Source organism: Esox lucius, chromosome 18 (assembly GCF_011004845.1).
Source record: "Esox lucius isolate fEsoLuc1 chromosome 18, fEsoLuc1.pri, whole genome shotgun sequence".
Classification (NCBI taxonomy): Eukaryota; Metazoa; Chordata; class Actinopteri; order Esociformes; family Esocidae; genus Esox; species Esox lucius.
The window spans coordinates 6180951-6203502 of record NC_047586.1 but is presented as its reverse complement, the minus strand read 5'-3'; the positions used below and the strand labels follow the sequence as shown (position 1 = coordinate 6203502).

The window sequence follows — 22552 nt, the reverse complement described above, 5'->3', positions numbered from 1 at the left end:
TAGTTTTCTTAATTTATATATTTACTTAGAAAAAACATCTTTATTTATTGTTTTTATAACGTTATTAAAAGATTTTCCCGAATCACTGTTCTGATCTGTGCACATTCAACGTATTGTTTGTTTTAATGTGTAGGTATTTTTATATTTTTCTCACATTCAAATGTTTTTATTCTGGTAAACTAAATAAAATGTTATTTCTCTGAAAGAGGCAATCATTATCGTTTACAGAGGAAACAATTAACATACCTGTGGCAAAGCAATGTTCTCTTTTAAATTATGTATTAAATTTAGGGCAACGCTACTCATCGAATTATGATCGAAATTGCGATATTGACAGGTGCAATATTCAAATTGGCTCCAATGTCCTCCGTTCTTTGACACTGTTAACAGTAATTAAGCTTTTGTAACGCCAATGAAGGGTGCTAGAATTATATTCTAGCACGCACATAGGGGGCTCTATCTCCAAAGCGCGCATACTTTTCGCATGGTGTTGGGATGGAATTCCAACAGCATTCGATGACCCTATATTTCTGTTTTTAATGATTCACCAAAAATTGCTTCAGCCTACTTAGGCGAAAGTGTCTGTTTTGCCCTTTCTCGGTCCTCGTTTTTTGTTTTTAGTTAGTACATATTGTAGGCTGTGATTTCTACGAGATATTTTTACAAGTGGGGTTCTCAATCCTGTTTAAACCATGTGTTTGAAAATCATTGTTAATTCAACGCAATTGCAATTTCTTGGCCAAAGCAAACGTGATGCAATATTTTATCCAAATCGTGTTGTCCTAATGGAATGCAATACATCTAAGCCTGTGTAAGCTATATAATAATTTGTGAGAAAACAACATCTGATTTCAGATTTAAACCATGAAACCAATTCACCCCGTTTCCAAAAGGTAATCAGAATTGTCTTGAACTAGGGCTGATCGCGCCCTATTCTCTTTATATTGCGTTACCTTTGACCACGGAGTCCAATTAGTCCAAGCTTAATGACACACTGTTATTCAACGACGTGACACTGTGATATCAGACTCATTTGTTTGGTTTTACTCCCTCAAGTGGTGGGTTTTTATAACACAATTATTTGAAGATGTTTGCCGCCTACTAGGAGCTGGAGGAAGGGAGGAGGGACGCTGGGAGGTCGAGACAAAAATACCGATCCTGTTTCAGTATTGCAGTAGTGGTGTCACTGTGAGAGATCCCAATATGCAAAATAATTTGGAGGGTTTTTTCAACATCTCGCAGTAATTTGGATTCTGTCTATTGTGAATTCAATAAATATGATCTGTTAAATAGCCTACAAGTTAAACAGATAGCCTGAAACTAGACTACAGGTTTTAAGGCCAAACTAGAATCTTGCGATCAGCTCCTGGCGCCTTTTTCCAAATAGTTAGAAATAGACACGCAGGCAAACGCAACCAACCGTTTTTTTTTTTTTTACAAGTTTGTGGATTTCTGGCTCAAATTTCTGGCTCAGATTATTTTAGTGAGCTACCTTAAAAGCTATTTGACAATCAATAATCAGTATTTAGTGCTATAATTCTTTTGTCTAGTGCTATTTCTTAAGGTAGACTACATAAAATAAAAATAAAACTTGGCACCTGCAAGCCTAGCATTCAAGTGAATCCTCCAAATGTAATGACTGCCTTACGAAAACATACTATTTATAAAATCACAATGAACCACATTAGGCCATTTTAGTAAAAAATACTTGAACCTCATACTTTTTATTTTATAATCCCAAACGCTGAAGTACAGAGGCACATCTCTTTGAACTGTGCAGAGAACATGGGCCCGCCTGGCCTCTAGACTGTGTGGGTCTAGCATCGGTTCCTGGAAGGGTTTGACCACAGCACAACCTCTTGTTGTCTGACCACAAACTCCTGTAGGTGGGGTACACAAGAGCAGCTACATCATGTAGCATGCCGCTGCTAATCTTCTGGTGCAGGCTGCACGCAAAAACAACCTGCAAGACTGGTGGCCCCAGGCCAATATTGTACATCATAAAAGGGCTTGTTTGAGCGCTGAATGCTGTAGGCATGGTGTGTCAGAGACAGAACCCGATTTACAGTAAACCTTTGCTTTTTTGTACTGTTCTAACTGAATTGGTAACAGGTTTATAATAGCAATAGGGCACCTTTTGGGTTTAGGGTATGTAGGCAACAGATACAAGGGGCCGTATCCATGCGCTCTACACTGCGTCATGGCAAAAGGAAAGCTCTTACCTGTGGTATTGTGGGCATATAACACACTCCCTCATGCTATTGCCTATGAATGCATCTTGGGATTTCTGCTGCTAAAAAAGTTTGTGTTTATATTGACGGAATCTATGAATATTGTTCCCCCGTAAAAGATCTATGCCTACATTCTTCAGTTAGTCATACAATTCAAGGTTTGAAAGCTAATTTGGTTTTAATATACAAGTGACTCAGTAAACCGTTTTGGGGGAGCGTTTTTGTCTCGACAGCGCCACTTTTGCATCTAGTGGGCAAAAAATCACGGAAGGGATTCCCACCTCCCTCTAAGAGACACTTCTAGACACTTCTAGACACCTCTGAACTTATTACTTATTAAGTCTGTACAAGGACAGCTAAGTACATTCACAGACAGAGCCTGCTGCTTGTATCCTGCCAGCGGTATCCTGCCTGCTCTGTCAGAATAGAAACTTAAAAAAAAAAGAAACAGCAGTAAAAAACCACAGGGCGCTTTGCGGAAACACACTCTCCAACAATACCCTGGCCTTTCGGCCCTGTTGGAAACAGTTCTTGTATGACTGTGGTTATCTGTTACATCAGGTGAAACTTCATGACAGCTTATTCCTTATCGGCTAAAAACCACAATCTCTTGGTGGTTTGATAGAAATTCTATTTTATCTCGGCAAAGCAGTTAAGTCATGAAATTAACGGGCAAAATAAGCGAAGATTAGTATTTCCGTACAACCATGTTGGTTTTAATGCAATCTTATTATTGGTTTTCACTATTGGTTTTAATGCAATGCTGCCACACCCAATGTAATGCTTTTGAATGTGAACCATGTTCGGTTACATTTTCTGTCAATGCATCTTCAATGCGGCTCAATGCATCCCCCAATCGGGTCTGATAATGTTTGGTCTGAAGTGCGTTACGGCTTGAAATCCCTAAAGAAGGCTAAAGATTAGCAGGTAAATATTTTACCCGAGAAAAAAACTGAACTTCCCACATACACGTATAGGGTTGAATGTCAAACTGTTTCACAAACCTTCAATAGGTCCACTTGTCGTTCGGGCAGTGGTGATTGGAAGAAAACCAAAGGCTCTCTGAGGTATTTGCAAAGAGGCGCGGGCTAGCACCGGAATCCGTGCCATTTTTAAAAGAAGATGTGTCCACTGGACATAACGTGTCATCTTCTATGAACTGTGTCTGCATTTGTATCTGTCGGGTGTGTGTTATGGTATGCGTGTCCACTGTGCATGTGGGCTTTCTTCATCCTGTCCGACCGGGCCCCTGCATAAGTACTGTATCGAAAATGAAAGCCATGTAGTTCTGGTCGATAATAGGTCAGAGTATGGTGTCCATGCGTGTGGACAAGAGATGCTGATTCCCAACCCTGCATAGCCTCATTTGGCCACAGTTCAAAACCAGGCCGTTACCTCCACATCTGTATTCCTCAACCTGTTAGCCCCCCTCATCATCATCATCTTCCGCTTATCTGGGGCCGGGTCGCGGGGGCAGCAGTCTAAGCAGAGATGCCCAGACTTCCCTCTCCCTAGACACTTCCTCTAGCTCTTCCGGGGGGACACCGAGGCGTTCCCAGGCCAGCCGGGAGACATAGTCCCTCCAGCGTGTCCTAGGTCTTCCCCGGGGTCTTCTCCCGGTGGGACGGGCCCGGAAAACCTTCCCAGGAAGGCGTTCCGGAGGCATCCGAAACAGATGCCCAAGCCACCTCAGCTGACCCAAAGCTCATGACCATAGGTGAGAGTAGGAACATAGATTGACCGGTAAATCGAGAGCTGAGCCGCAACGACAGACCGATACATCGGCCGCATTACTGCAGAAGCTGCACCGATCCGTCTGTATGCTTCTGATGAACTGTACTTTAAGTTCACTTAATTGAGAGACAGATGAGCGTCTATTGAAAAGCTTGCTCAGGACTGTACAGTCATCTGACACCAAAGCGCACAGTTCAACTGTGAAAAGACTTTCCAGATTTTGTCCACCTTCCACCGACTAGCATTAGCATATTTTTCCAACATGAAAATGACCACAAACACTCAAAATGAGTAAGAGCAGAAGTCTAGCAGTCTCACAGTGTTAGATTTGCCACCTCAGAGCCCCAACCTCAACATAATTAAAGCTGCTTAGGAACACTTGGACAGAGAAAACAAAACAAAATAACTGCCAAAAGAAGAGTTGTAGTGAATTCTGCAAGAAGCCTGGAAGAGTCTTCCACAGCACAAGTAGAAAAATTACAGAAGAAGCGTCAAGTGAATTGATTCAGTGTTGCATTCTGATGGAGGCTGCATAAAATGCTATTATGCCTTTTATAAAAACACAAGACGTACTTGTTACTTTTCACTGTATTATTGTTTAGTTGAATTTACTTTAAAGCTTATATTTCTTCCAAACAATTTAACACTTACTGCCCAGTTAAACAGCTTTAAAAAGATCTCAGGTGTCCTAAGATTTGCCCAGAAGACCATATATACACAACACGAGGCAGTCAGAAGTAAATTACATTTATTGATAAACCACACCACCACAGGTTGTTAGAAGAACAATGTGAGCTCTACCTTATCTATATTCGAGGTTCTTACATCAAATAGGAGCACCCAGGGAAGTTTCACCCAGGGAAGAGACTTAGACTGAAATAACTTTGGTGTCTTTATTGTGGGCAGTTCATCCTAAATACTCTTCTTGTCCAAAATAAATATAAAATAAGCCAAACAATGCAACATAAATAGTGCTTGGGTGACATATTGGCCCATCGTGTAGATTAACAGTCATAAACTGAATGAATGGGCGTGGCAAAAGTTTAAAGGTCAAGGAGTGTTGCTTTCAAGCCCATTACAATGGTCACCGTTGAACTGTAGAACAGGACAGCGGTGTACAGGGGTCAACTAGGCCACATTGTATCAAAGTTGACCCTCCCCATCCCATCAAAGGAACAATCACCAGTACACTAGACAATTCAAGACGCCCAGGGGAACAAAACAAAGCTGCCTATTGTCCTGTAGCCCACCCCAGCCTTGTGCAGGTCTACAATATCATCCCTGATGTCCTCACACAGCTCTCTGGTCTTGGCCATTGTGGAGAGGTTGGAGTCTGTATGATTGAGTGTGTGGACAGGTGTCTTTTATACAGGTTCAAACAGGTACAGTTAATACAGGTAATGAGTGGAGAACAGGAGGGCTTCTTAAAGATAAAACTAACAGGTCTGTGAGAGCCGGAATTCTTACTGGTTGGTAGGTGATCAAATACTTATGTCATTAATTATTAAAAAATCATAAAATGATTTTCTGGATTTTTGTTTTAGATTCCGCCTCTCACAGTTGAAGAGTACCTATGATAAAAACGACAGACCTCTACATGCTTTGTAAGTGGGAAAACCTGCAAAATCGGCAGTGTATCAAATACTTGTTCTCCCCACTGTATGTCTTGCAGTGATGACATAGTCCCCCAATCACTTTACCTTTGTTTGCACCATGTGACCCCAGTACACAGTTTGATATACAAATATTAGACATGGGAGCATGGGACACAAGGTATAAATTGAGTAAAAGTATACGTCCATATGGCTCATTTACTGCTACACAGCACACAGTATTTCCTGTGGGGAATTCAGAAAGTGTAGCAGGCAAATCTAGCGGCCACGAAGCTCAGTGACACTTTCCTCTGTCTAAGACAAAATGCTGTGGGTTGGAAACAACATTGCTCGATGACTTTCTACTAATGCTTACAGCAACAACAAAAAAACACAGAGACTCTACTGCATGCCAAATGCCACCCTACTTCCTATCCAATGCAGGGCACTATGAGTAGGATGCAATTTTGGACGCATTCTAGACATTATTGCTGCAACCTTTTGGATATAAATTAAAGATGGTACACGTTCCTGCTTGTCACAGAAGCATACAGGGGTGGACAGAATAATGGAAACTCCAAGAGGAAAAGGACTGTTTCTTTGAATTAACTACATCGAAATCACAGATGCAGAGGTCATTTAGTGTAACTGCTGATTAGCAATAATCATGTCAGCATATGCCGGCCGCAAGCACAGTTCCATGGCTAAGAGAGACAAGTGGGCAAAAGTCAAAGCTCACCGATTATGAGGCCATCTTACAGTAAATAGGCTAAATAATGTCGGTGTGAGGCAACATTAAAACTCACGACCGATATGTGATGGGCTTTTTGTGTTTATCTTGTTATTTACCCTCCACTGTAGCTCGGCACCCTCACACCATCACAGATAAGAGCCTTTAACTTGGAACTATTCAGTACATTTTACATCAATAGAAATGACCCACTGGCTTATAATGCAGACCGCCTGACCTCAATGTCTGGCAAAACTTTCAGTCTCCTCCGCTTCCCTCTTTGTCCCTTGGTATTTAATGTAATTTCATGTTTATTCGTCTGTTCGTGTTTGCTCGTCATTTGTTATGTTATTTAATTGACCGTTGTTCATGTTCATTTAGATTGTTCTGTGTTACTCCTTGTAAATTAATGCCTTTGACCAGGTCGTCGCTGAAAATTAGAATTGTTTCTCAGTCTACTTCTCTGGTTTTATAAATGTGAGATATTAGTAACAAACAAACAAATACATAAATATAATCCCGAATGGATAGCCACACACAGTCACCTACTACCATTACAACTGTTGAAATTTCAAATCCAGACAATGAGAGGTGCATCATGGTTCACCATCAAGAACATGGTGTAATTTGGGTCCCTAGTGGAAGCGCTATTAGTAATAGGGGAATGGGGCAGAAAATGTGAGTGTTTTTCTTTGAATCATGGTTGGAACCACAACTGGTTAGTAACAGTTCCCGCATTTACGTCATTGACACAACATTTCTTCATTACCTAGTTTCCGTATATACAGTGTCTATCCTTTTTAAAAGAGTAGCCGCTGCGATAACTTGTGAACGGAAACCAAAACTGTTAACGAGTTGGAGAAACCTCAGAGAAATCAGTGTCTGTCATTGAAAGAATATAGCATTAATCAAGCCTAAAGACTTTACGGTGAAGATTGTGTTGATCCTGTAATGTCTCAATTGCATATATCCCAGCATGCCATTCTACATATACATAAGTTATACCCACCCATGAGTGTGTTTGTTATTGACAGAGACATGGTTGTTACACTCAAGCGCTTTTCCCTTCTGGAGCTCATGTGAACCATATTAATTAAAATGGTTCACATGATGACAATGCATGGGACTCACTATAAGCACACTTGTTGGGTTCTAATGGGGCCGGTTCTAGGTGTTAGTGGCTGACCTCTTGGAAACACCCAATGGAGCGGGCCCCAAAAGGTTGGAGCCAGTGATGGGGTTGTAAATGCTGCCAATTGGACTCCAGCTGAGAGTAGCCATCTAATGCAACATGTTATCTCTTGCAACACACTCAAAACAACGGAATAATGAGTGAACTGCTTAAGCTTTAAGGAACAAGACCAGGTAAACTACATCAACTAAAGCAAGCATCTCTGTAATGGTTGCAATTAATCCAAACGCTTGAATGTTGGTTTAGTTTAGTTTAGATTATTTATTACTTTTCATAATAAAATAAAGTAACCAATGCATGGAGAACAGAAGCTATTGAAACGAACTTGCTGCAGCAATGCTTTCCGGAAATGTTGCTGATGTCACCAAATCCCTTTCGGGTCAACCTGAAAATGTACATTAAACTAAACAGAAATATTTAGTCTTTACACTCTGCAGACAACTTTACTCGACCCAAATGAAAATGATCTTGTTCTACAATAAAACTAATAATTTTAAACTGAATGGAATAAAATAAATAGTATTGGATGAATGACACCTGGTTACCCCGGGTTTAGTGTGGACTGACTATGTATTTTAAATTTCTTCCATGAATAGCCCCCTTACAACATGAATCACATTAACTATTTTACTCTCTCTCTCTCTCTCTCTCTCTCTATATATATATATATATATATATAATATATGTATATAATAATATTCAACATAATGTCATAATTTTTTATAAACCGTTTAAGGTGGGGCAACTTGTGCCATCTGCTGCGTGTGCAAGCTGGCATCGAATTAAGACTAACCCCTCGACAGTGGCGCCTACCGCACCTACACTGGCACTTCCAAAGAATACCTCGAAAATTACCTGACCAGAGGTGAGTTAGGCTGTGGGCGTGGGGCTTTGAGGAACTGTAACTCGTTTAAGGACAAAACCACCTATGATTTAAAGGAAACGTAGCGAATAGATGAACCCACAAACCCCAAAAGCCCTGTAACCTCTAACCATTTTTGGTGTCTACAGCAGAATCCGCTGCTGCATGGCTCACATATAAATGAACCCAGCATCCTTGACTCACTCAAAGTACAGACAGCCAGGACCACAGCAAACTGTGCAAACAGTCAGCCGAGACCAGGGACAACCCATTTGCTTCCGACCCTGAAAGGACTCGTTTAAAGACCTCTCGAAATAGCTTTTTGGGGTCATAGGCTTTATTTGACACATTGCAGGCTCCATATATTGGTCTCGTCGTTATCAGATAACATGGATTCACCTCTGGGACTGCTGGTCGTGGGGATCTTGGGGCTCTACTTTGTCTGCGTCCAGGGATGCCCTCTCTCCCCCAACCCTGCAGGCACTCAGGACTTTGTGCCCAACAAAACCATTGAAGACATCAAAACCCTGATAGCCCATTTGGTGAGTAGAATGAAAAAAAACTTAAAGGTGCTAAAAGGCACTTGATTCTGTACTGATGTCCATTCTAGACTTGTATTATGTCTTGATGAATAGTGTGTATTATAACGCTTGACAGTTGTCACTGACAGTTGGCTTCTCATGCAACACGAAACCTGCAGATGACTTGTGGTCTTAGACCTCAAAAGGTTCAAAGCCCCCAGGTTTGGCATTTTGGTTACTGCAGACTAGTTCCCATCATCAAAGAGAGCTACGGTCAGGAGTTAAGAGAAGTCTCCCCCTAGAGGGTGGAAGGAGAACGACGTCACTCCAGTTCCTACTGGAATGCTAGCCCCTACACCCTGTGTAGGTCTGAGAGGGTTGGAGCATGGTGGAGCATAACATGGATTGCGTACACCTGTCCAATCCTTGTGCATTAGGGCTACAGGATTGAGGGTTGATTTGGGATTGGGACATCCTGAGTCACGCCATTTGATTGTGATGGACCAGTTAGAGAGATGTATTTTCCAACCGCGTGTTCAAACATTTTCAAAAATAACTATTTGAAAAACTATTCTGAGAACTTTCCTTGAGGGTCAATGTCCTAATGCTAAATGTACTCATTTTCATTCAGAATCTTGCTGACAACAAATTGGTGGGCACCGTCTTCAACATGACAGCGCTGGATGGTAAATTGGAGGTAAATCCACCTTAATGCAATTCAACAATTTTAACAGAATAAGATCTCTAAATGGTTTTGACTTTTCAGCTCTGTCGCATATTCAGTCAGGTCCATCAACCTTGTACTAAGTCAACAGTCTTTTGCAAGTCAGTATTAAACTCTTCAAGCCCTGCTGTTGTAGATTTAAATTCAAAGTTCCCAGTGACATGTACCAATGATGTCCTAACTGTAGTAAATGATGTGCCTTAACTTATAACCAGGGGCTAGCCCACCTATAGAAGCAAACCCCCAATTTTGACAAGCCCACCGGGTTATTGGTGGACTGCCTGAACTTCCGTGCAGCTAGTCCATTTCTGACCATGTGCTTTTCTCTTTTCAAAGCACGAACAGTGGCTGTTCCTGAATGCCACTCTGGATGTGTACCTGAATATCTTCTCCAACATGCTGAATGAGGAAAGGTTAGAGGAGGTGAACCAGAGCCTCCAAAACCTTCGCAATAAAATGCAGGAGCTGAAGAGGCACTACTACTCGGACAGAATAAAGACAAAAATACAAAAGCTGGCGGCCATTGAGGTAAAAAAAAAGAAAAACGGTGTAATTTGTGTTTCCAAATGGCATGATTTAAAACGGATCATTATGGGATATCTTTTTTTTAAATGTATGTGTTAACATTAAATCTCTCTGGATTATTGTGATTAAAATGGAAGTGAAACTTCACTGATGTTAACCACGCGGGGGGTTGAGTCTGTCCAAAGACTGTCAGTGTTCGTGTAAGAGAGAAAGCGATAGGAAGAGACAGAAAAGTACAAATGAATAATCCATTAAATTCTGTCGTCTGAATGCAAGTTTAGCTAAAGATATGTTCTGACTTCTTCTGTGTAGACAACTGACGCTGTGGTCCAGAAGAAGGCTCTGAACGAGTTTCAAGAAGTGTTCCAAAGAGCTTCCAAACTTGGAGCCTCTCTCCATCAAAGGGCCTGTACACAAAGCTGAGACCAGGTTTGAACCACCAGCATATGAAGACAGAAAACATCAAGACAGCATTTGATTATTTAATCCGGAGACGCATAAACAAAATGAAAGAAGTGGACACTGGAAGAGGGCTGATAAAACTCAGATTATTGCCTGATAGTTTCCTCGCAGATTTCTAGACATGGTGCTTGTGGAGTGCTATTTATTGAACTCAATTCACATTTTGTAACGTATTTATTTGTTTAATGTTATTTAGTGATTAATTTATAGAAGGTTATTATTATTTAAAAACTTCAGATTGTTCTTGTAGTAAATTATAGCATTTAGATTTGTCTTTGTACATCATATGTGACTCTCCATTGATCAGATCTACTGGTTTCTGTAATCCTATTTAAATAAAAAGTAATGTTAAAATAAATGTTTGTGATTGTTCGTCTTATATTAGGAACAGGTGTCATTTGCATCCTAACGTCATTTTTATGGAAAAAGGACAAATACCAATTTCAACTATTCTTATACTCTTGATTTGCTTGTTCGCATGGCAAAATCTCATTATTGGCATTCGTGGTTGATGATTATGGACTGCGGAAATAATTTTCAGTTTCCATGCCACACATTTAGATGAAGAATGTGAAACCCAGAGAGAGAGACTTGAACTTTAGAGTTGTGTCATTATCATTTCTGGGTTTCTGTGCAGGCTAGTTTGCGCAACCCCATAATATGTCAAGTGACCACATGGAAAGATGGGATCTACAATAAAGCTTCCTACAGCACATTCATCCTGGTTAACTGTGGGACAGCACCTGGTGACATCACTGTCACCTTAACGATTCCGTTACCGCATTTGGAAATAACTCGGCATAATGTATATCACACTTCGGGAGACAAATATTTTTAAATCAATAGACATCATTCTTTGAAGGTCAAGATTACTTGATTGGATGTTATTTTAAATAAGAAAAAAGGTGAATATAAATGTTCTCATGATAAATGTATTAACCTTTCAACGTCCAACATAACACCACGGTCTCAAAAACACAGAATAGTCAATTGCTTCCTGAAAATTTACTCCAGCATCCTCTGCACCCTATTCAACGCATTGTTGTCTTATCTGTCTTACTATGTTGTTGTTTTTGGTTTATAGCGTGTATTTATGTGTACTGTATCTTGCAGTCGGTGACTTTTGCTGAGAGTTTTTTTTATGAGTAAGCACATCGTGAGCGTGTATAATCCTGAGTCAAATTCCTCATATGTGTACACATACCTGGCGAAAGAAAGTTTATTCTGATTTATTTGTTTCTTAATTTCAGTACGTGGGAGAGTGCTACTGCTGAGAAAATCTGGGTGTCTAGAGAAACATCATCACATAACTGCCGTGGCGTCAGCGATGAGCATCTAGGAGCAAAGAAAACCTGAGATAATGCTCAGCTCTCTTCTAAGAAATGCTGACTCTTTCACTCCAATGTGACGTACCAGCCCAGCCCCTGCCTTTTTGTGACCGTCTAGAATGAGTTGTAAATGACGTCTTCACAGGTGGATCCCTAGAAGAAATGTGCACTTAAAGTTATGGTAGCAAATTAAGTTAGCGACCAAAGGCAATTTTTTCTTTATAGAGAAAATGATGAGTAGCATAGTTTTAAGATGTATTCAGGTTTTTCTCCTTCTTTAAAAATGAACCTGATTTAAGGGCTGTGAGTTAAATGTATATATAAACTATATATATGGGCGTCTATATATACAAAGTATATATGAGCATCCTCTATCACAGCTGTTTTTTGCGTGGAGAGGAGAACACTGCCTACTAACAAATACATCTTCACATATACATATATATGTGAATATATATACAGTGGATTTGGAATATATTCAGACCGCTTCACGTTTTCTAGATTTTGTGACGTCATAAACCAATTCTGAAATGTATTAAATGTTACCTTATACTGACCATTTTTGCAAATTTTTGCTAATTAATGTAAAAAAAAAAAAAAAATGAAATATTACATTTTGACCCCTTCACTCAGTACATTGTTAAAACATCTTTCCCTGTTCATCTTTCACCCGATCCTGACTGGTCCCCAAAGCATTATGCTGCCGCCACCGTTCTTCACCGTATGGATGTGTTGGCCAGGAGATGAGCGGTGCCTGGTTTCCTCCATATGTGACGTTTCACATTCAGACCAAAGAGTTATAGCAATGTTCACCACAGGTGGACTCCAATCAAGTTGTAGTAACATCTTAAGGATGATCAATGGAAACATGCACCTGAGCTCATTGTCCTAGGGTCCAGATACTTATGCAAATGTGATATTTCAGTTTTTTATTTGTTTATAAAGTGTTTTGATTGGTCACAATGGGGCATATTGTGTGTGGACTGATGAGGGAAAAAATGTAATAAATTTTAGGATGTGGCTGTAACATGTGGTGAAAGTAAAGGGGTCTGCAAACATTGTGAATGCGCTGAGTATACATACAGATATATAATGAACAAAGGGCGCACTGCAGTGCAAGGAATAGGGTGTCATTTTAAAAGAACACCTTGCCCTTTCTTGTACTCAATGCTGGTCAATGAAAGGAAACAAATAAAAAAATGTATATTGCCTCTCTACTATGAATGAGGTGCTAGGGGAGTCATTAACAGTAAAACTGAAACTAACACTAATTGCATCTTCACCGGTTAGGGCCACGGCTAGCATCTTGGGAACATCCCAAACAGCAACACGTTCTCTGTGTAGTGCACTATTTTTGACCAGGGTCCGTGTGGTCCTCCCGCTTCACACCCTAAATGAACACAGACCTCAACCTCCATCTTGATTTCCTCTTCCTCGTCATCCAGCGTTAATGTCCGTGCATCGTTGAACACCTTCCCGGAACATTCTGTCCGGTAGCATCACTCAACAGTTCCTAGGGATTCCCACCCAAGACCCCCTGCACATCTGCTAAAAAAAAAAAGGCGTCACTGAGTGGCCGTGTCTTAGTGTCGTGTCTGCACGGAAAGAGTGAACCCACAACTTCACACCTCACAAAAAAAAATCTGCCTATAAATACTTCTCACTGTCTCTCTTTCAGACACTTAGACGATACAACCAGTCTTGGGTAGTGTTAGCTCGTGGGACTCGTTAACTCAAAGGCCTTCCAATTAAGACATCCAGCACCAATTGAGGACTATTTCTAGAGGATTTGAGCAACCGGTGAAGGGATATGGATATGTTGTTAAGGGCTGTGCTGTGTGTCTGCCTGCTGGACACGATGACTTCAGGATGGGGCTGTGAGGCCCAGCACACATCAGACAACATGAAGACACACATAGAGAGGCTACGGAACCACTTTGTAAGTATTAGATACATACAGACAGACACACACACACACACAGACGGACGGACAGACAGACAGACACACAGAGAGACGCACAGAAACACACACACCCAGACGTCAGCTATGATGTCACTGGCCTCTATGGAAAGTCGCTGCATTAGTAACTGTTGCACATCTCATTCATGGGAGACAATCAGAAGAGGAAACTCTGTGGACGCAGTGAATTAGTCTCGACCAAAAATCAAGAGGAGGCCTACTCCCAAGGCATAGCAGTGAGACTGAAATAAAACGAATGAAAATGGTGACATCATCATAACAGGCATATAGATACCAGACATGGCTGAATTGCAATCTGAGGTGCACTTGCTTGGAGTAGCCATTTCAGGACTTCTCAGTTATCCAAATCAAAAAGTCTGGACAGACTAAATCAATTGGTTCTTAAGCATTTTGGAGTATATAATGTATTTGACCCAGGTCTTGTACAGGTAACAAATAGGGTGGTCTCCCCCAGCCAAAATTAAATTGTATTCAGTGAATGTACTCAAACCCCCTGGGGGATGTATTGGAACCCCAGGAACACCACTGATTGCCATGTGTTATTCTTTCAGAAGATCTCCAAGGACCAACTGTACAATGGACACCCTGTTTTCGCCAAGGAAACCTTTCAGAACAAGTATGAGGTGAGACATTTGTACATTCTTATCCCTTGTAGACAATGACATTTTGTTTCACCTCTAAGATGGAAATGTGAACATGTGTAAATTCTCTATTTCTGCCCCCCCCCCCATTCTCTCCCTTAGGACAATGAGCGGCGAGTGTTGATGAGTGTGGTTCTGGAGGTATACCTCAGTCTCTTCACCCATATGCTGAACCAGACAGCAGACCAGGAACCGAAGGATAGCCTGATATATGTCCAGAAAAAGGTTCAGGACCTCCAAAAGCACTACTTCCTGGGGAATATACCTGAGCTCAAAAGACTAATGCAGGATCTGTGGGCCATCAAGGTGAATCTCCCCCTGAAGATAAATCAACCAGTCAATCAATTAAACAGAGAACAGCAAACCTCAGTTCCCTTTAAATAAATATGTTATTGTCTCCGGGGAAACCCGTGCCTTGCTTAATCTGCAAATTGTCTGAACAGGCCAAATGCTTTGTCTTCTCTCGGGCGTTTCATATTCTAAATGCACTGACTTTTGTAACACATCAAATAATATTTCATTAGACTGCTTCTGTATTGTATGCACTATAAAAAGAGCGGTTCATAATCAGATTTCTCCCTCCCTCCCTCAGACGAGTGACAGCTTAATTCAAGGGAAGGCCCTCTCCCAGTTGAGGACCATGTACGAGGAGGCCTCCAAACTGGCCAATCACATCTACCTGAGAAAGTCCAACCGCAGGAAGCGACGGCAGGCCCTGAGGCACCAAGCTATGGCGGGCTGATTCACCATGCTGATCCCGGATCTGTGTGCAACCAGACACAAAATACCTTGGTGCCGCACAGTTGACGCACACTTACATGACACTGTGCAAAAATGTTAAAGCCACCTGAAAAAATAGTTTAAAGCTGCAACATGCCAGAAAATAGTTGTTTTCTCACCTTCTCACAGTCGCTGCATGCGCATCAGTGCCAGAGACTTTGTCAGATGCTGAGGTGGATCACTGGATTTCCTTCGGTCTGATTAACAGTACTTAAAGTAACCTTTAAGTACTGTTAATCAGAAGCAGTTTTGGGTCTGCCACTCTGTTTTCTGTCTTTAAATTTCTTTACGGCAGCTTGAACACCACAGCATCAATTTAGTTTCGGGCAACACACCAAATTCTTGTTGCTTTTTTTATTGTTTTCATGTTTATTTCTATTTATTCTGTTATACAAGTTAATGCATGTCTATTAGTAGATTTAAACAATTTTCTCGGATGGCTTTAGACTTTTAAACAAAACTGTATTTAAAAGATACAAACAGCCTGAACGTGCTATTTATTTTAACTTATTTCATCAATGGAATATCGCACACACTCAATGGTATATTACCATTGTTATATTTCCTTAATCAAAATAAATGTATTTTATATATTTATGTTATTTATTTTGTATAAGTTCTTTGACTGATTAAAGTGACATTGACCAAACTGTTCTGATGACTACATCCATGAGATTCAGATGCATTCACACTAGTCTTTCTGTGGGCTGTGTGGAAACACCTCTCAATGGCTGATGTATGATATTTAGACATTTATTGAAAGAAAGATCTCCCTGAAATGGAGCCAAAACAAAATAATGCCCCCACCTAAACACACAAGCAAACATACAAATGAGAAAACACCAAGAGCACAAATAACAGTGGTGGATGACTTGTTTGACCTTAGATCTTCTATTTCTGTAAAATATGTTTACTGCTATGATGCACAGAAATGCACCAAGAAACATGTGACAAATTTCAGTATAAGTGCACTTCCTGAATCTGAGAAATTTACAAAAACCTTGTTTACCTGGAGCATTGCATTTCGGCACAAATTACCCATATGTATGTCGGACATTTTCAAAGCAACGTATACTTAGATGGATCCGGAAGAATGTGTATGTCATACACCAACACTGGCATGTACCGAACACTGTACTGAGTGTAGCAACCATTTGCATGTGTTGGTAAGTTAGTAGCTCCAACCATACCATTATAGAAATGAGCGTGGACAAATTCACAGAAGAAATTCCAACGTCGCACCGACTCTGAAAGTGACAGCTTAAAACAATGAATCAGATTGTTTCCAAGACTCTCGCTCTAGACTTTCGGAATATGTGACTATACGCTAGTTCGATCCCCGCACCGACCAGAAATTTGGTTTCATCGGAAGAATGGGTGTAGCAGGGTGCTCTCTGAAGGGTTGTTCGACTTTTGGTGATGCCTCTGCCGTTCAGTGCAGTGCAGGTGAAACCTTTGGAAGGCCTACTTTTCAAAGAATACCTTGAAGATCTCCAACCCGTAACGGAAGCCCAATCATGGGTATGTTCTGTAATCACCTAGCAACGGCCTAGGGGAGCGTTTAAAATTGGACCTCTCGGCTCAAGCTGCCAAAATCTCCATACACAGAACTCTGGGTGGTGCTGTTGCTACTCCTGACAGTTAATGCAGGGATCTAAACACTAGCCACCCACTCGAAACATCTCACCCCCTCACTTGAAACCTCACCTGCCCACTTGAAAATTGCCTCTGCATTGAATATTTGTGAACACCATTGCTGAATTTGAATAAGTCTCTGTTTGACTCTTACTATTTTATTGAAACAGTTGCACTACGGGGACACACAATGATATACAGTAGGGCTATGGATAGGCAGTTCCGCTAACACACCAAAACCAGCTACAAGGGATTTCCTCTGAAGATCATGGAAATGTATAATAAAACACTACAAAGAACCAAAATACCACATACAGTAGCTCTCAAAAGTATACACCCCCTTGGACCTTTCCACATGTTATTGAGTTACTGCATGAAATCAAAATTGATTTAATTAGGGGATTTTGCTACTGAAATGTCCTTCATGTCCAAGTGAAAAAAAAATCTACCAATTGTTCTGAATAAATGAAAAAATACTAAACAGAAGTTCATTGATTGCGTGTGTATTCACACCCTTTGGTCAATATCTGTCTGTCTGGATGAGTCTTAACCAGCTTTGCCATCCAGACTCATCCAGACATCCACCGACAAGTTTTGCTTCCCAAAAGTGCTCAATTTCTATCAAGATGGATGTGGACCTTTTGGAGAACAGCAATTTTCAATTCTTTCCACATATTCTCAACTGGATTGAGGTCCAACCTTGACTGGGCCACTCCAGGCCAACTACCTTTTTGTTTTTAAGCCATTCCACTGGGGCTTTCCCCCGTACATTTGGGTTCATCATCCTGCTGGAAGATTTATCTTAAACTAAGCCCCAAGTATCTTCCTGACATCAGCAGGTTTTCTCCGAGAATTCTTTGTACCGTACTGTCTCCAGTTTTGCCCCCGATCTTCACAAGCTTCCCAGGCCATGACGCAATGATGCAAACCCTCAGCATGATGCTGCCACCACCACGCTTCACGGTAGGGACTGTGTTTTCTGGATGTGTCGAAAGATAGTGCTTAGCTTTGAAGCCAAAAAGCACTATTCTGATCTTATCAGACCATAGAAACCTCTTCCAGTTGGTTTCAGTCTCATACATGCCTTCTAACCAAGTTATTGTCAACAAAAGCTTTCCTTTTGCCTCTTTCACATGAAGACCACCTTTGTGAAGCACCTGGGCTATCATTGCAATATGCAGTGCCTCTCAGCTCAGCCGTGGAAGACTCTACCTCCTTTAGAGTTGCCACTAGCCTCTTGGTGGCCTCCCTGACAAGTGCCCATCTTGTCCGCTTACTACATTTTTGACGACAGCCTGGTCTAGACTGATTCACATATTCTCCCCATTTCTTAATAATGGACATAACTGTGCTCTGGAGGATACTCAATACCAGGGAAATGTTCCTATATCATACATGGTTATTTTGAAGAACCTATTCCCCATTTTGCTTTGAATGTGCCTTCACCTTCGTGATGCAATGTTAGGAACTGTACTATGTGGCTCCCAAAGACCAGTGTATTTAAAATGAAAACACGTGTGACACCTTATTTACAAACAGGTGGATTCCATTCAAATAGTTACATATATTCTAGTAGAGTGTATTACGATTTTTGCATTAGGCAAAATAATCAATGTCAAAAATGCTTTTGAATGGAGTTCACTGAAGAAAGAGGTAATCAAGGAATGGTTGGTCAGGCTAATTAATAAAAAAAGGCAACATGCTGTATATGGATCTTCACCTTTTGATAGAATTGTTCCTCAGCTGTTCATCAATGTCCTAATCTTTTTCTGCCTCAGTCATGTGCAAAGCTGTCCTGAGGCCCGAATAAAATCTAAGTGTTCTGCTTGCTGTGTTGCCCTGGCACGAACAGGCTAGTTAATTCAAATAAATATTTTTCCCTAACAAGAACATGCTAAAGTTTTGATGAAGACAAAAACATTGCACTACTTAGGTCCCCAGGACAAGGCAAACAGCGGGTCATGTTTACCTTAGTCTCAATAACCTAACAGGTAATGCCTTGACCAAAATGTAACCCCATTTCTAACACTAACCCAATTGTGCGTTTGACCTACAATTGGGTGCAATTTTAAACCCCTGCTGCTCCAAACTGGGTTTAAACCAGATGTCTTCTGTTCACATCGAAAGCATAACAACATTAACCTTGCTCCACGACAGCCTCCCAAAGCAAGGGAATCGACTAGCTTAAGATTTCAGGAAGAGCGTCCCCAGCGCCATTTCCAGCAGGTGAACGCTCAGGCTTTCAGGGGAAAAAGGGAGACTTTGGAAGTCAACATGGATGAAAACTTATCTTGTGGGGGACCTACTCCCAGGAGTTAATCTACTGCCGGCGATGTCAAAGGACAGTGATGTCACCGATTGAAACGCCACCGGCTTCCCATTTCTCAACAGTTACCCATGCAAGTGTGTAAGGAACCAATGTAACTGCATTGTCTTTTCCACAGTCCAACGTTGTGCACAAGGCTCAATCCAGTAATCCTCCGAAGACGCCTTAAACAGTCTCAAAGGCAGTCATGTCTCTGACTGAAATGCTGTCAGCACACAAAGTAACTCTTCAACTGTCAGCACATCTCACAATGGTTTCACATGAAAGGGGAATTCTGTCCCTTGCTGTAGTAGCTTAGGTTAACCAGAGAAGTTTAGTATATTTCTATGCATATAATCCTCATGTGAAAATTCACTCATGAAAGTTAATCGCTCACAATACATTTCATAGTTGTGTTTGGTGTCTTCTGCTCAACACAATGTGGAGCTGGGAATTTTCCCTAAATTTGGGTCCACTTCGCATGGAATCTGAAGTACAGTCATTAGAAACACAATACCTTTGTTATTCCAGGAAAGAGTTGAATGACACATTTGGGCCTTAGAATAGTCACTAAATCTCTAAGATTAGGAACAGCACTCAGAAGTGTATTTCATCATTAGTTGATATTGTGACACCATATAAGCCCAACCTGATACACTACAGAAATAGAAGAAAGGCTTCTTGCCTCTGGGCCGTTCGGGCTTGGACAAGGCTTACTTACTATTATTTAACAAAAGCGAGTTTCTTCTAAGATTTAAGTTTAATTTCTTAATTTGATCATATCCTTCAAAGATAAAATGTATTCTTAAGCACATATCATGGTGGTTATGTCAAAAAAAAAACGAAAACAAAACAAAAGTCAGTGAACTTCCAAGAAGAAACTGTTGATTTCCTCAGAAGGAGCCATCACTGCAAGTGTGTATGAGCGTAGAGTAAGCTTAGTGTAGCTTCCTGTGTCTGGCTTTCACAGTCCTTTATTTAGAAGAAATAGGGGTATGGGGATATGTCTGACTTCCTTGGAGCTCTGGAAACTCCCATCACTTTTTCTGTCAACAGCCAGCATGCTCAGTGTCGTAAATAAACAGAATGCATTAGTGTCCTCAGATACACTCTGATACACTCTTCTCAGGCAGGATGATCTCTCATTGTACCAGAGACAGCGCAAGGCCTGCCTAGAATATTTCCTACACCTTCCAAGGACTGTCATATGCTGCCAATGTGCAGTATTACATTCTGTTGATTGCACTAACCCTTTATACTGCTGTACTAGTTCAGCTATGAGTATTGTCAAGCACAGCAGACAGTTAAGGCTGCAGTGCTTCCTGTGCTTTGAGCAGGGGTCCTACTGTGGTTGACTGGGTGTCTAAATAGGTTCCTGAACGGGGCCGCCTGAGCATGATGCATAGTTTCCAGAGGGGCTTTTTCATTAGGCAGCGTGCAGGGCCTCTCTCTGCACACAGATAGATAAGAAGATTGTGAAGATTACACTGTTTTGATGTGGATCTCAACAAACACTTCTGTGAAATGTTGACATATGCAGTATACTATATATATATATATATATACAGTATACTGCATACAAAATGTATATATATATACATACAACCCTGTTTCCAAAAAGGTTTGGACACTGTGTAAAATGGAAATAAAAACAGAATGCAAAGATGTGTAAGTCATTTAAACCCTATATTCCATAAAACATTTTACAAAGACAACATCTCAAAGGTCGAAGCAGAATTCTTGTATTGTTCTTTGAAGAATACAGTATCTCACAAAAGTGAGTACACCCCTCACATTTTTGCAAGTATTTGATTATATCTTTTCATGTGACAACACTGAAGAAATGACACTTTTCTTCAATGTAAAGTAATGAGTGTACATCTTGTATAACAGTGTAAATTTGCTGTCCCCTCAAAATAACACAACACACAGCCATTAACTACCACACATCCAGTTCTGAAGCCACCCTCCCCAATTCAGGCACCACCCTACACCCAGTCCATTGATCATAGTGTTGAAGTGTCTCCACTTCATCTGAAAGGCATTGCTTTTGTTTCAAGAATTCTATTGATATTTTAACACAGTCCTGTTTCACATTCCTATCATGCCTTCATCAGCAATTTAACCTGTTATTGAAATGGACCAGGACATGCCTACCGACCAAAGGTTCCTCTTAGGCTGAGTGTAACTGAGGTATTCTTTTATTTGTACCCCAAACAGTATTCGATTAATCTGATTTCACAAAGCGAGTGAAAGACACAGTTGGGGGAAAAAACAATGCAATCTTGTACCATGGACTGCAGTCTTTCATGTACTTCAAAACATTTTACAGACAATTTAGTAAAGGTTGTCTTTCTGTTGACACATATAGCTATTTATTACTTGTTATATATAGCGAACTTACATGTTATAATATAACTTTATATTTAATTATCATTTCAAATATAATTTTTACTTTTGGAATCCTTTATCAACTGTCAGTTTAGACTATTTTTATTCAGTGAACCTCAAAGGTTGTGTGGTCGTATCCCAGAAAACTGCTGGAGACCTCGGCGTTACTCTGGATCCTGACCTCTTCTTTGTTTAACATATGAAATATACTTCAAGAGTACTTTTTTACATCTTTGGAACATTGCAAATATCAGAAATATTTCATAAAAAAAATGCTGCAGAAAAACGAATCCATGCATTTGTTACTTCAAAATAAGATTGCTGCAATGTTCTTTCCTCACACGGATGAATCAATAAATAACCTTTAATTAGTGTTGGACACCGATGCAAGAAACACTTTTCAAAAATGTTGGGACAGGGGCATGTTTATTATTGTGTTGCATTTCCTCTACTTTTAACAACACTGTAAGCATTTGGGAACTGAGGACACCAATTGATGTAGTTTTGACGGTAAATTGCTTTCCCATTTTTCCTGGTTATCGGATTTCAGCTGCTCAAAAGTTTGAGGTTTCCTTTGTCGTATTTTTCATTCATAATGTAATATGTGCAGAATGTGGTTTGGCATTGTCTTGCTGAAATAAGCAAGGCCTTCCCTGAAAAAGACGTTGTCTGGATGGCAGCATGTGTTGCTGAAAACCTGTATATATTGTTCAGCATTAATGGTGCCTTGACAGATGTGCAAGTCACCCATGACATGTGCACTAATGCACCCCTATGCCCTCACAGATGCTAGATTTTGAACTGTGCGCTGATAACAAGCCAGATGGGCCCTTTCCTTTTCAACCCAGTGGATGCGGCGTCCACGATTCGCAATTATTTTTCACATTTTGATTAATCAGAGCACAGGACAGTTTTCCA

The 22552-nt window shown here is 40.6% G+C and overlaps 1 protein-coding gene across 1 annotated transcript; it reads left to right on the top strand.

Moving 5' to 3' along the window:
- Window positions 1-13665: 13665 nt before the first annotated feature.
- On the top strand, window positions 13666-15302 carry ifng1 (interferon gamma 1). Its single transcript, NM_001360742.1, is given in 4 exon segments — window positions 13666-13840; window positions 14434-14505; window positions 14626-14829; window positions 15116-15302. Coding segments are annotated over 4 exon segments (555 nt in total). The 5' UTR covers window positions 13666-13711; the 3' UTR covers window positions 15266-15302.
- Window positions 15303-22552: the final 7250 nt, after the last annotated feature.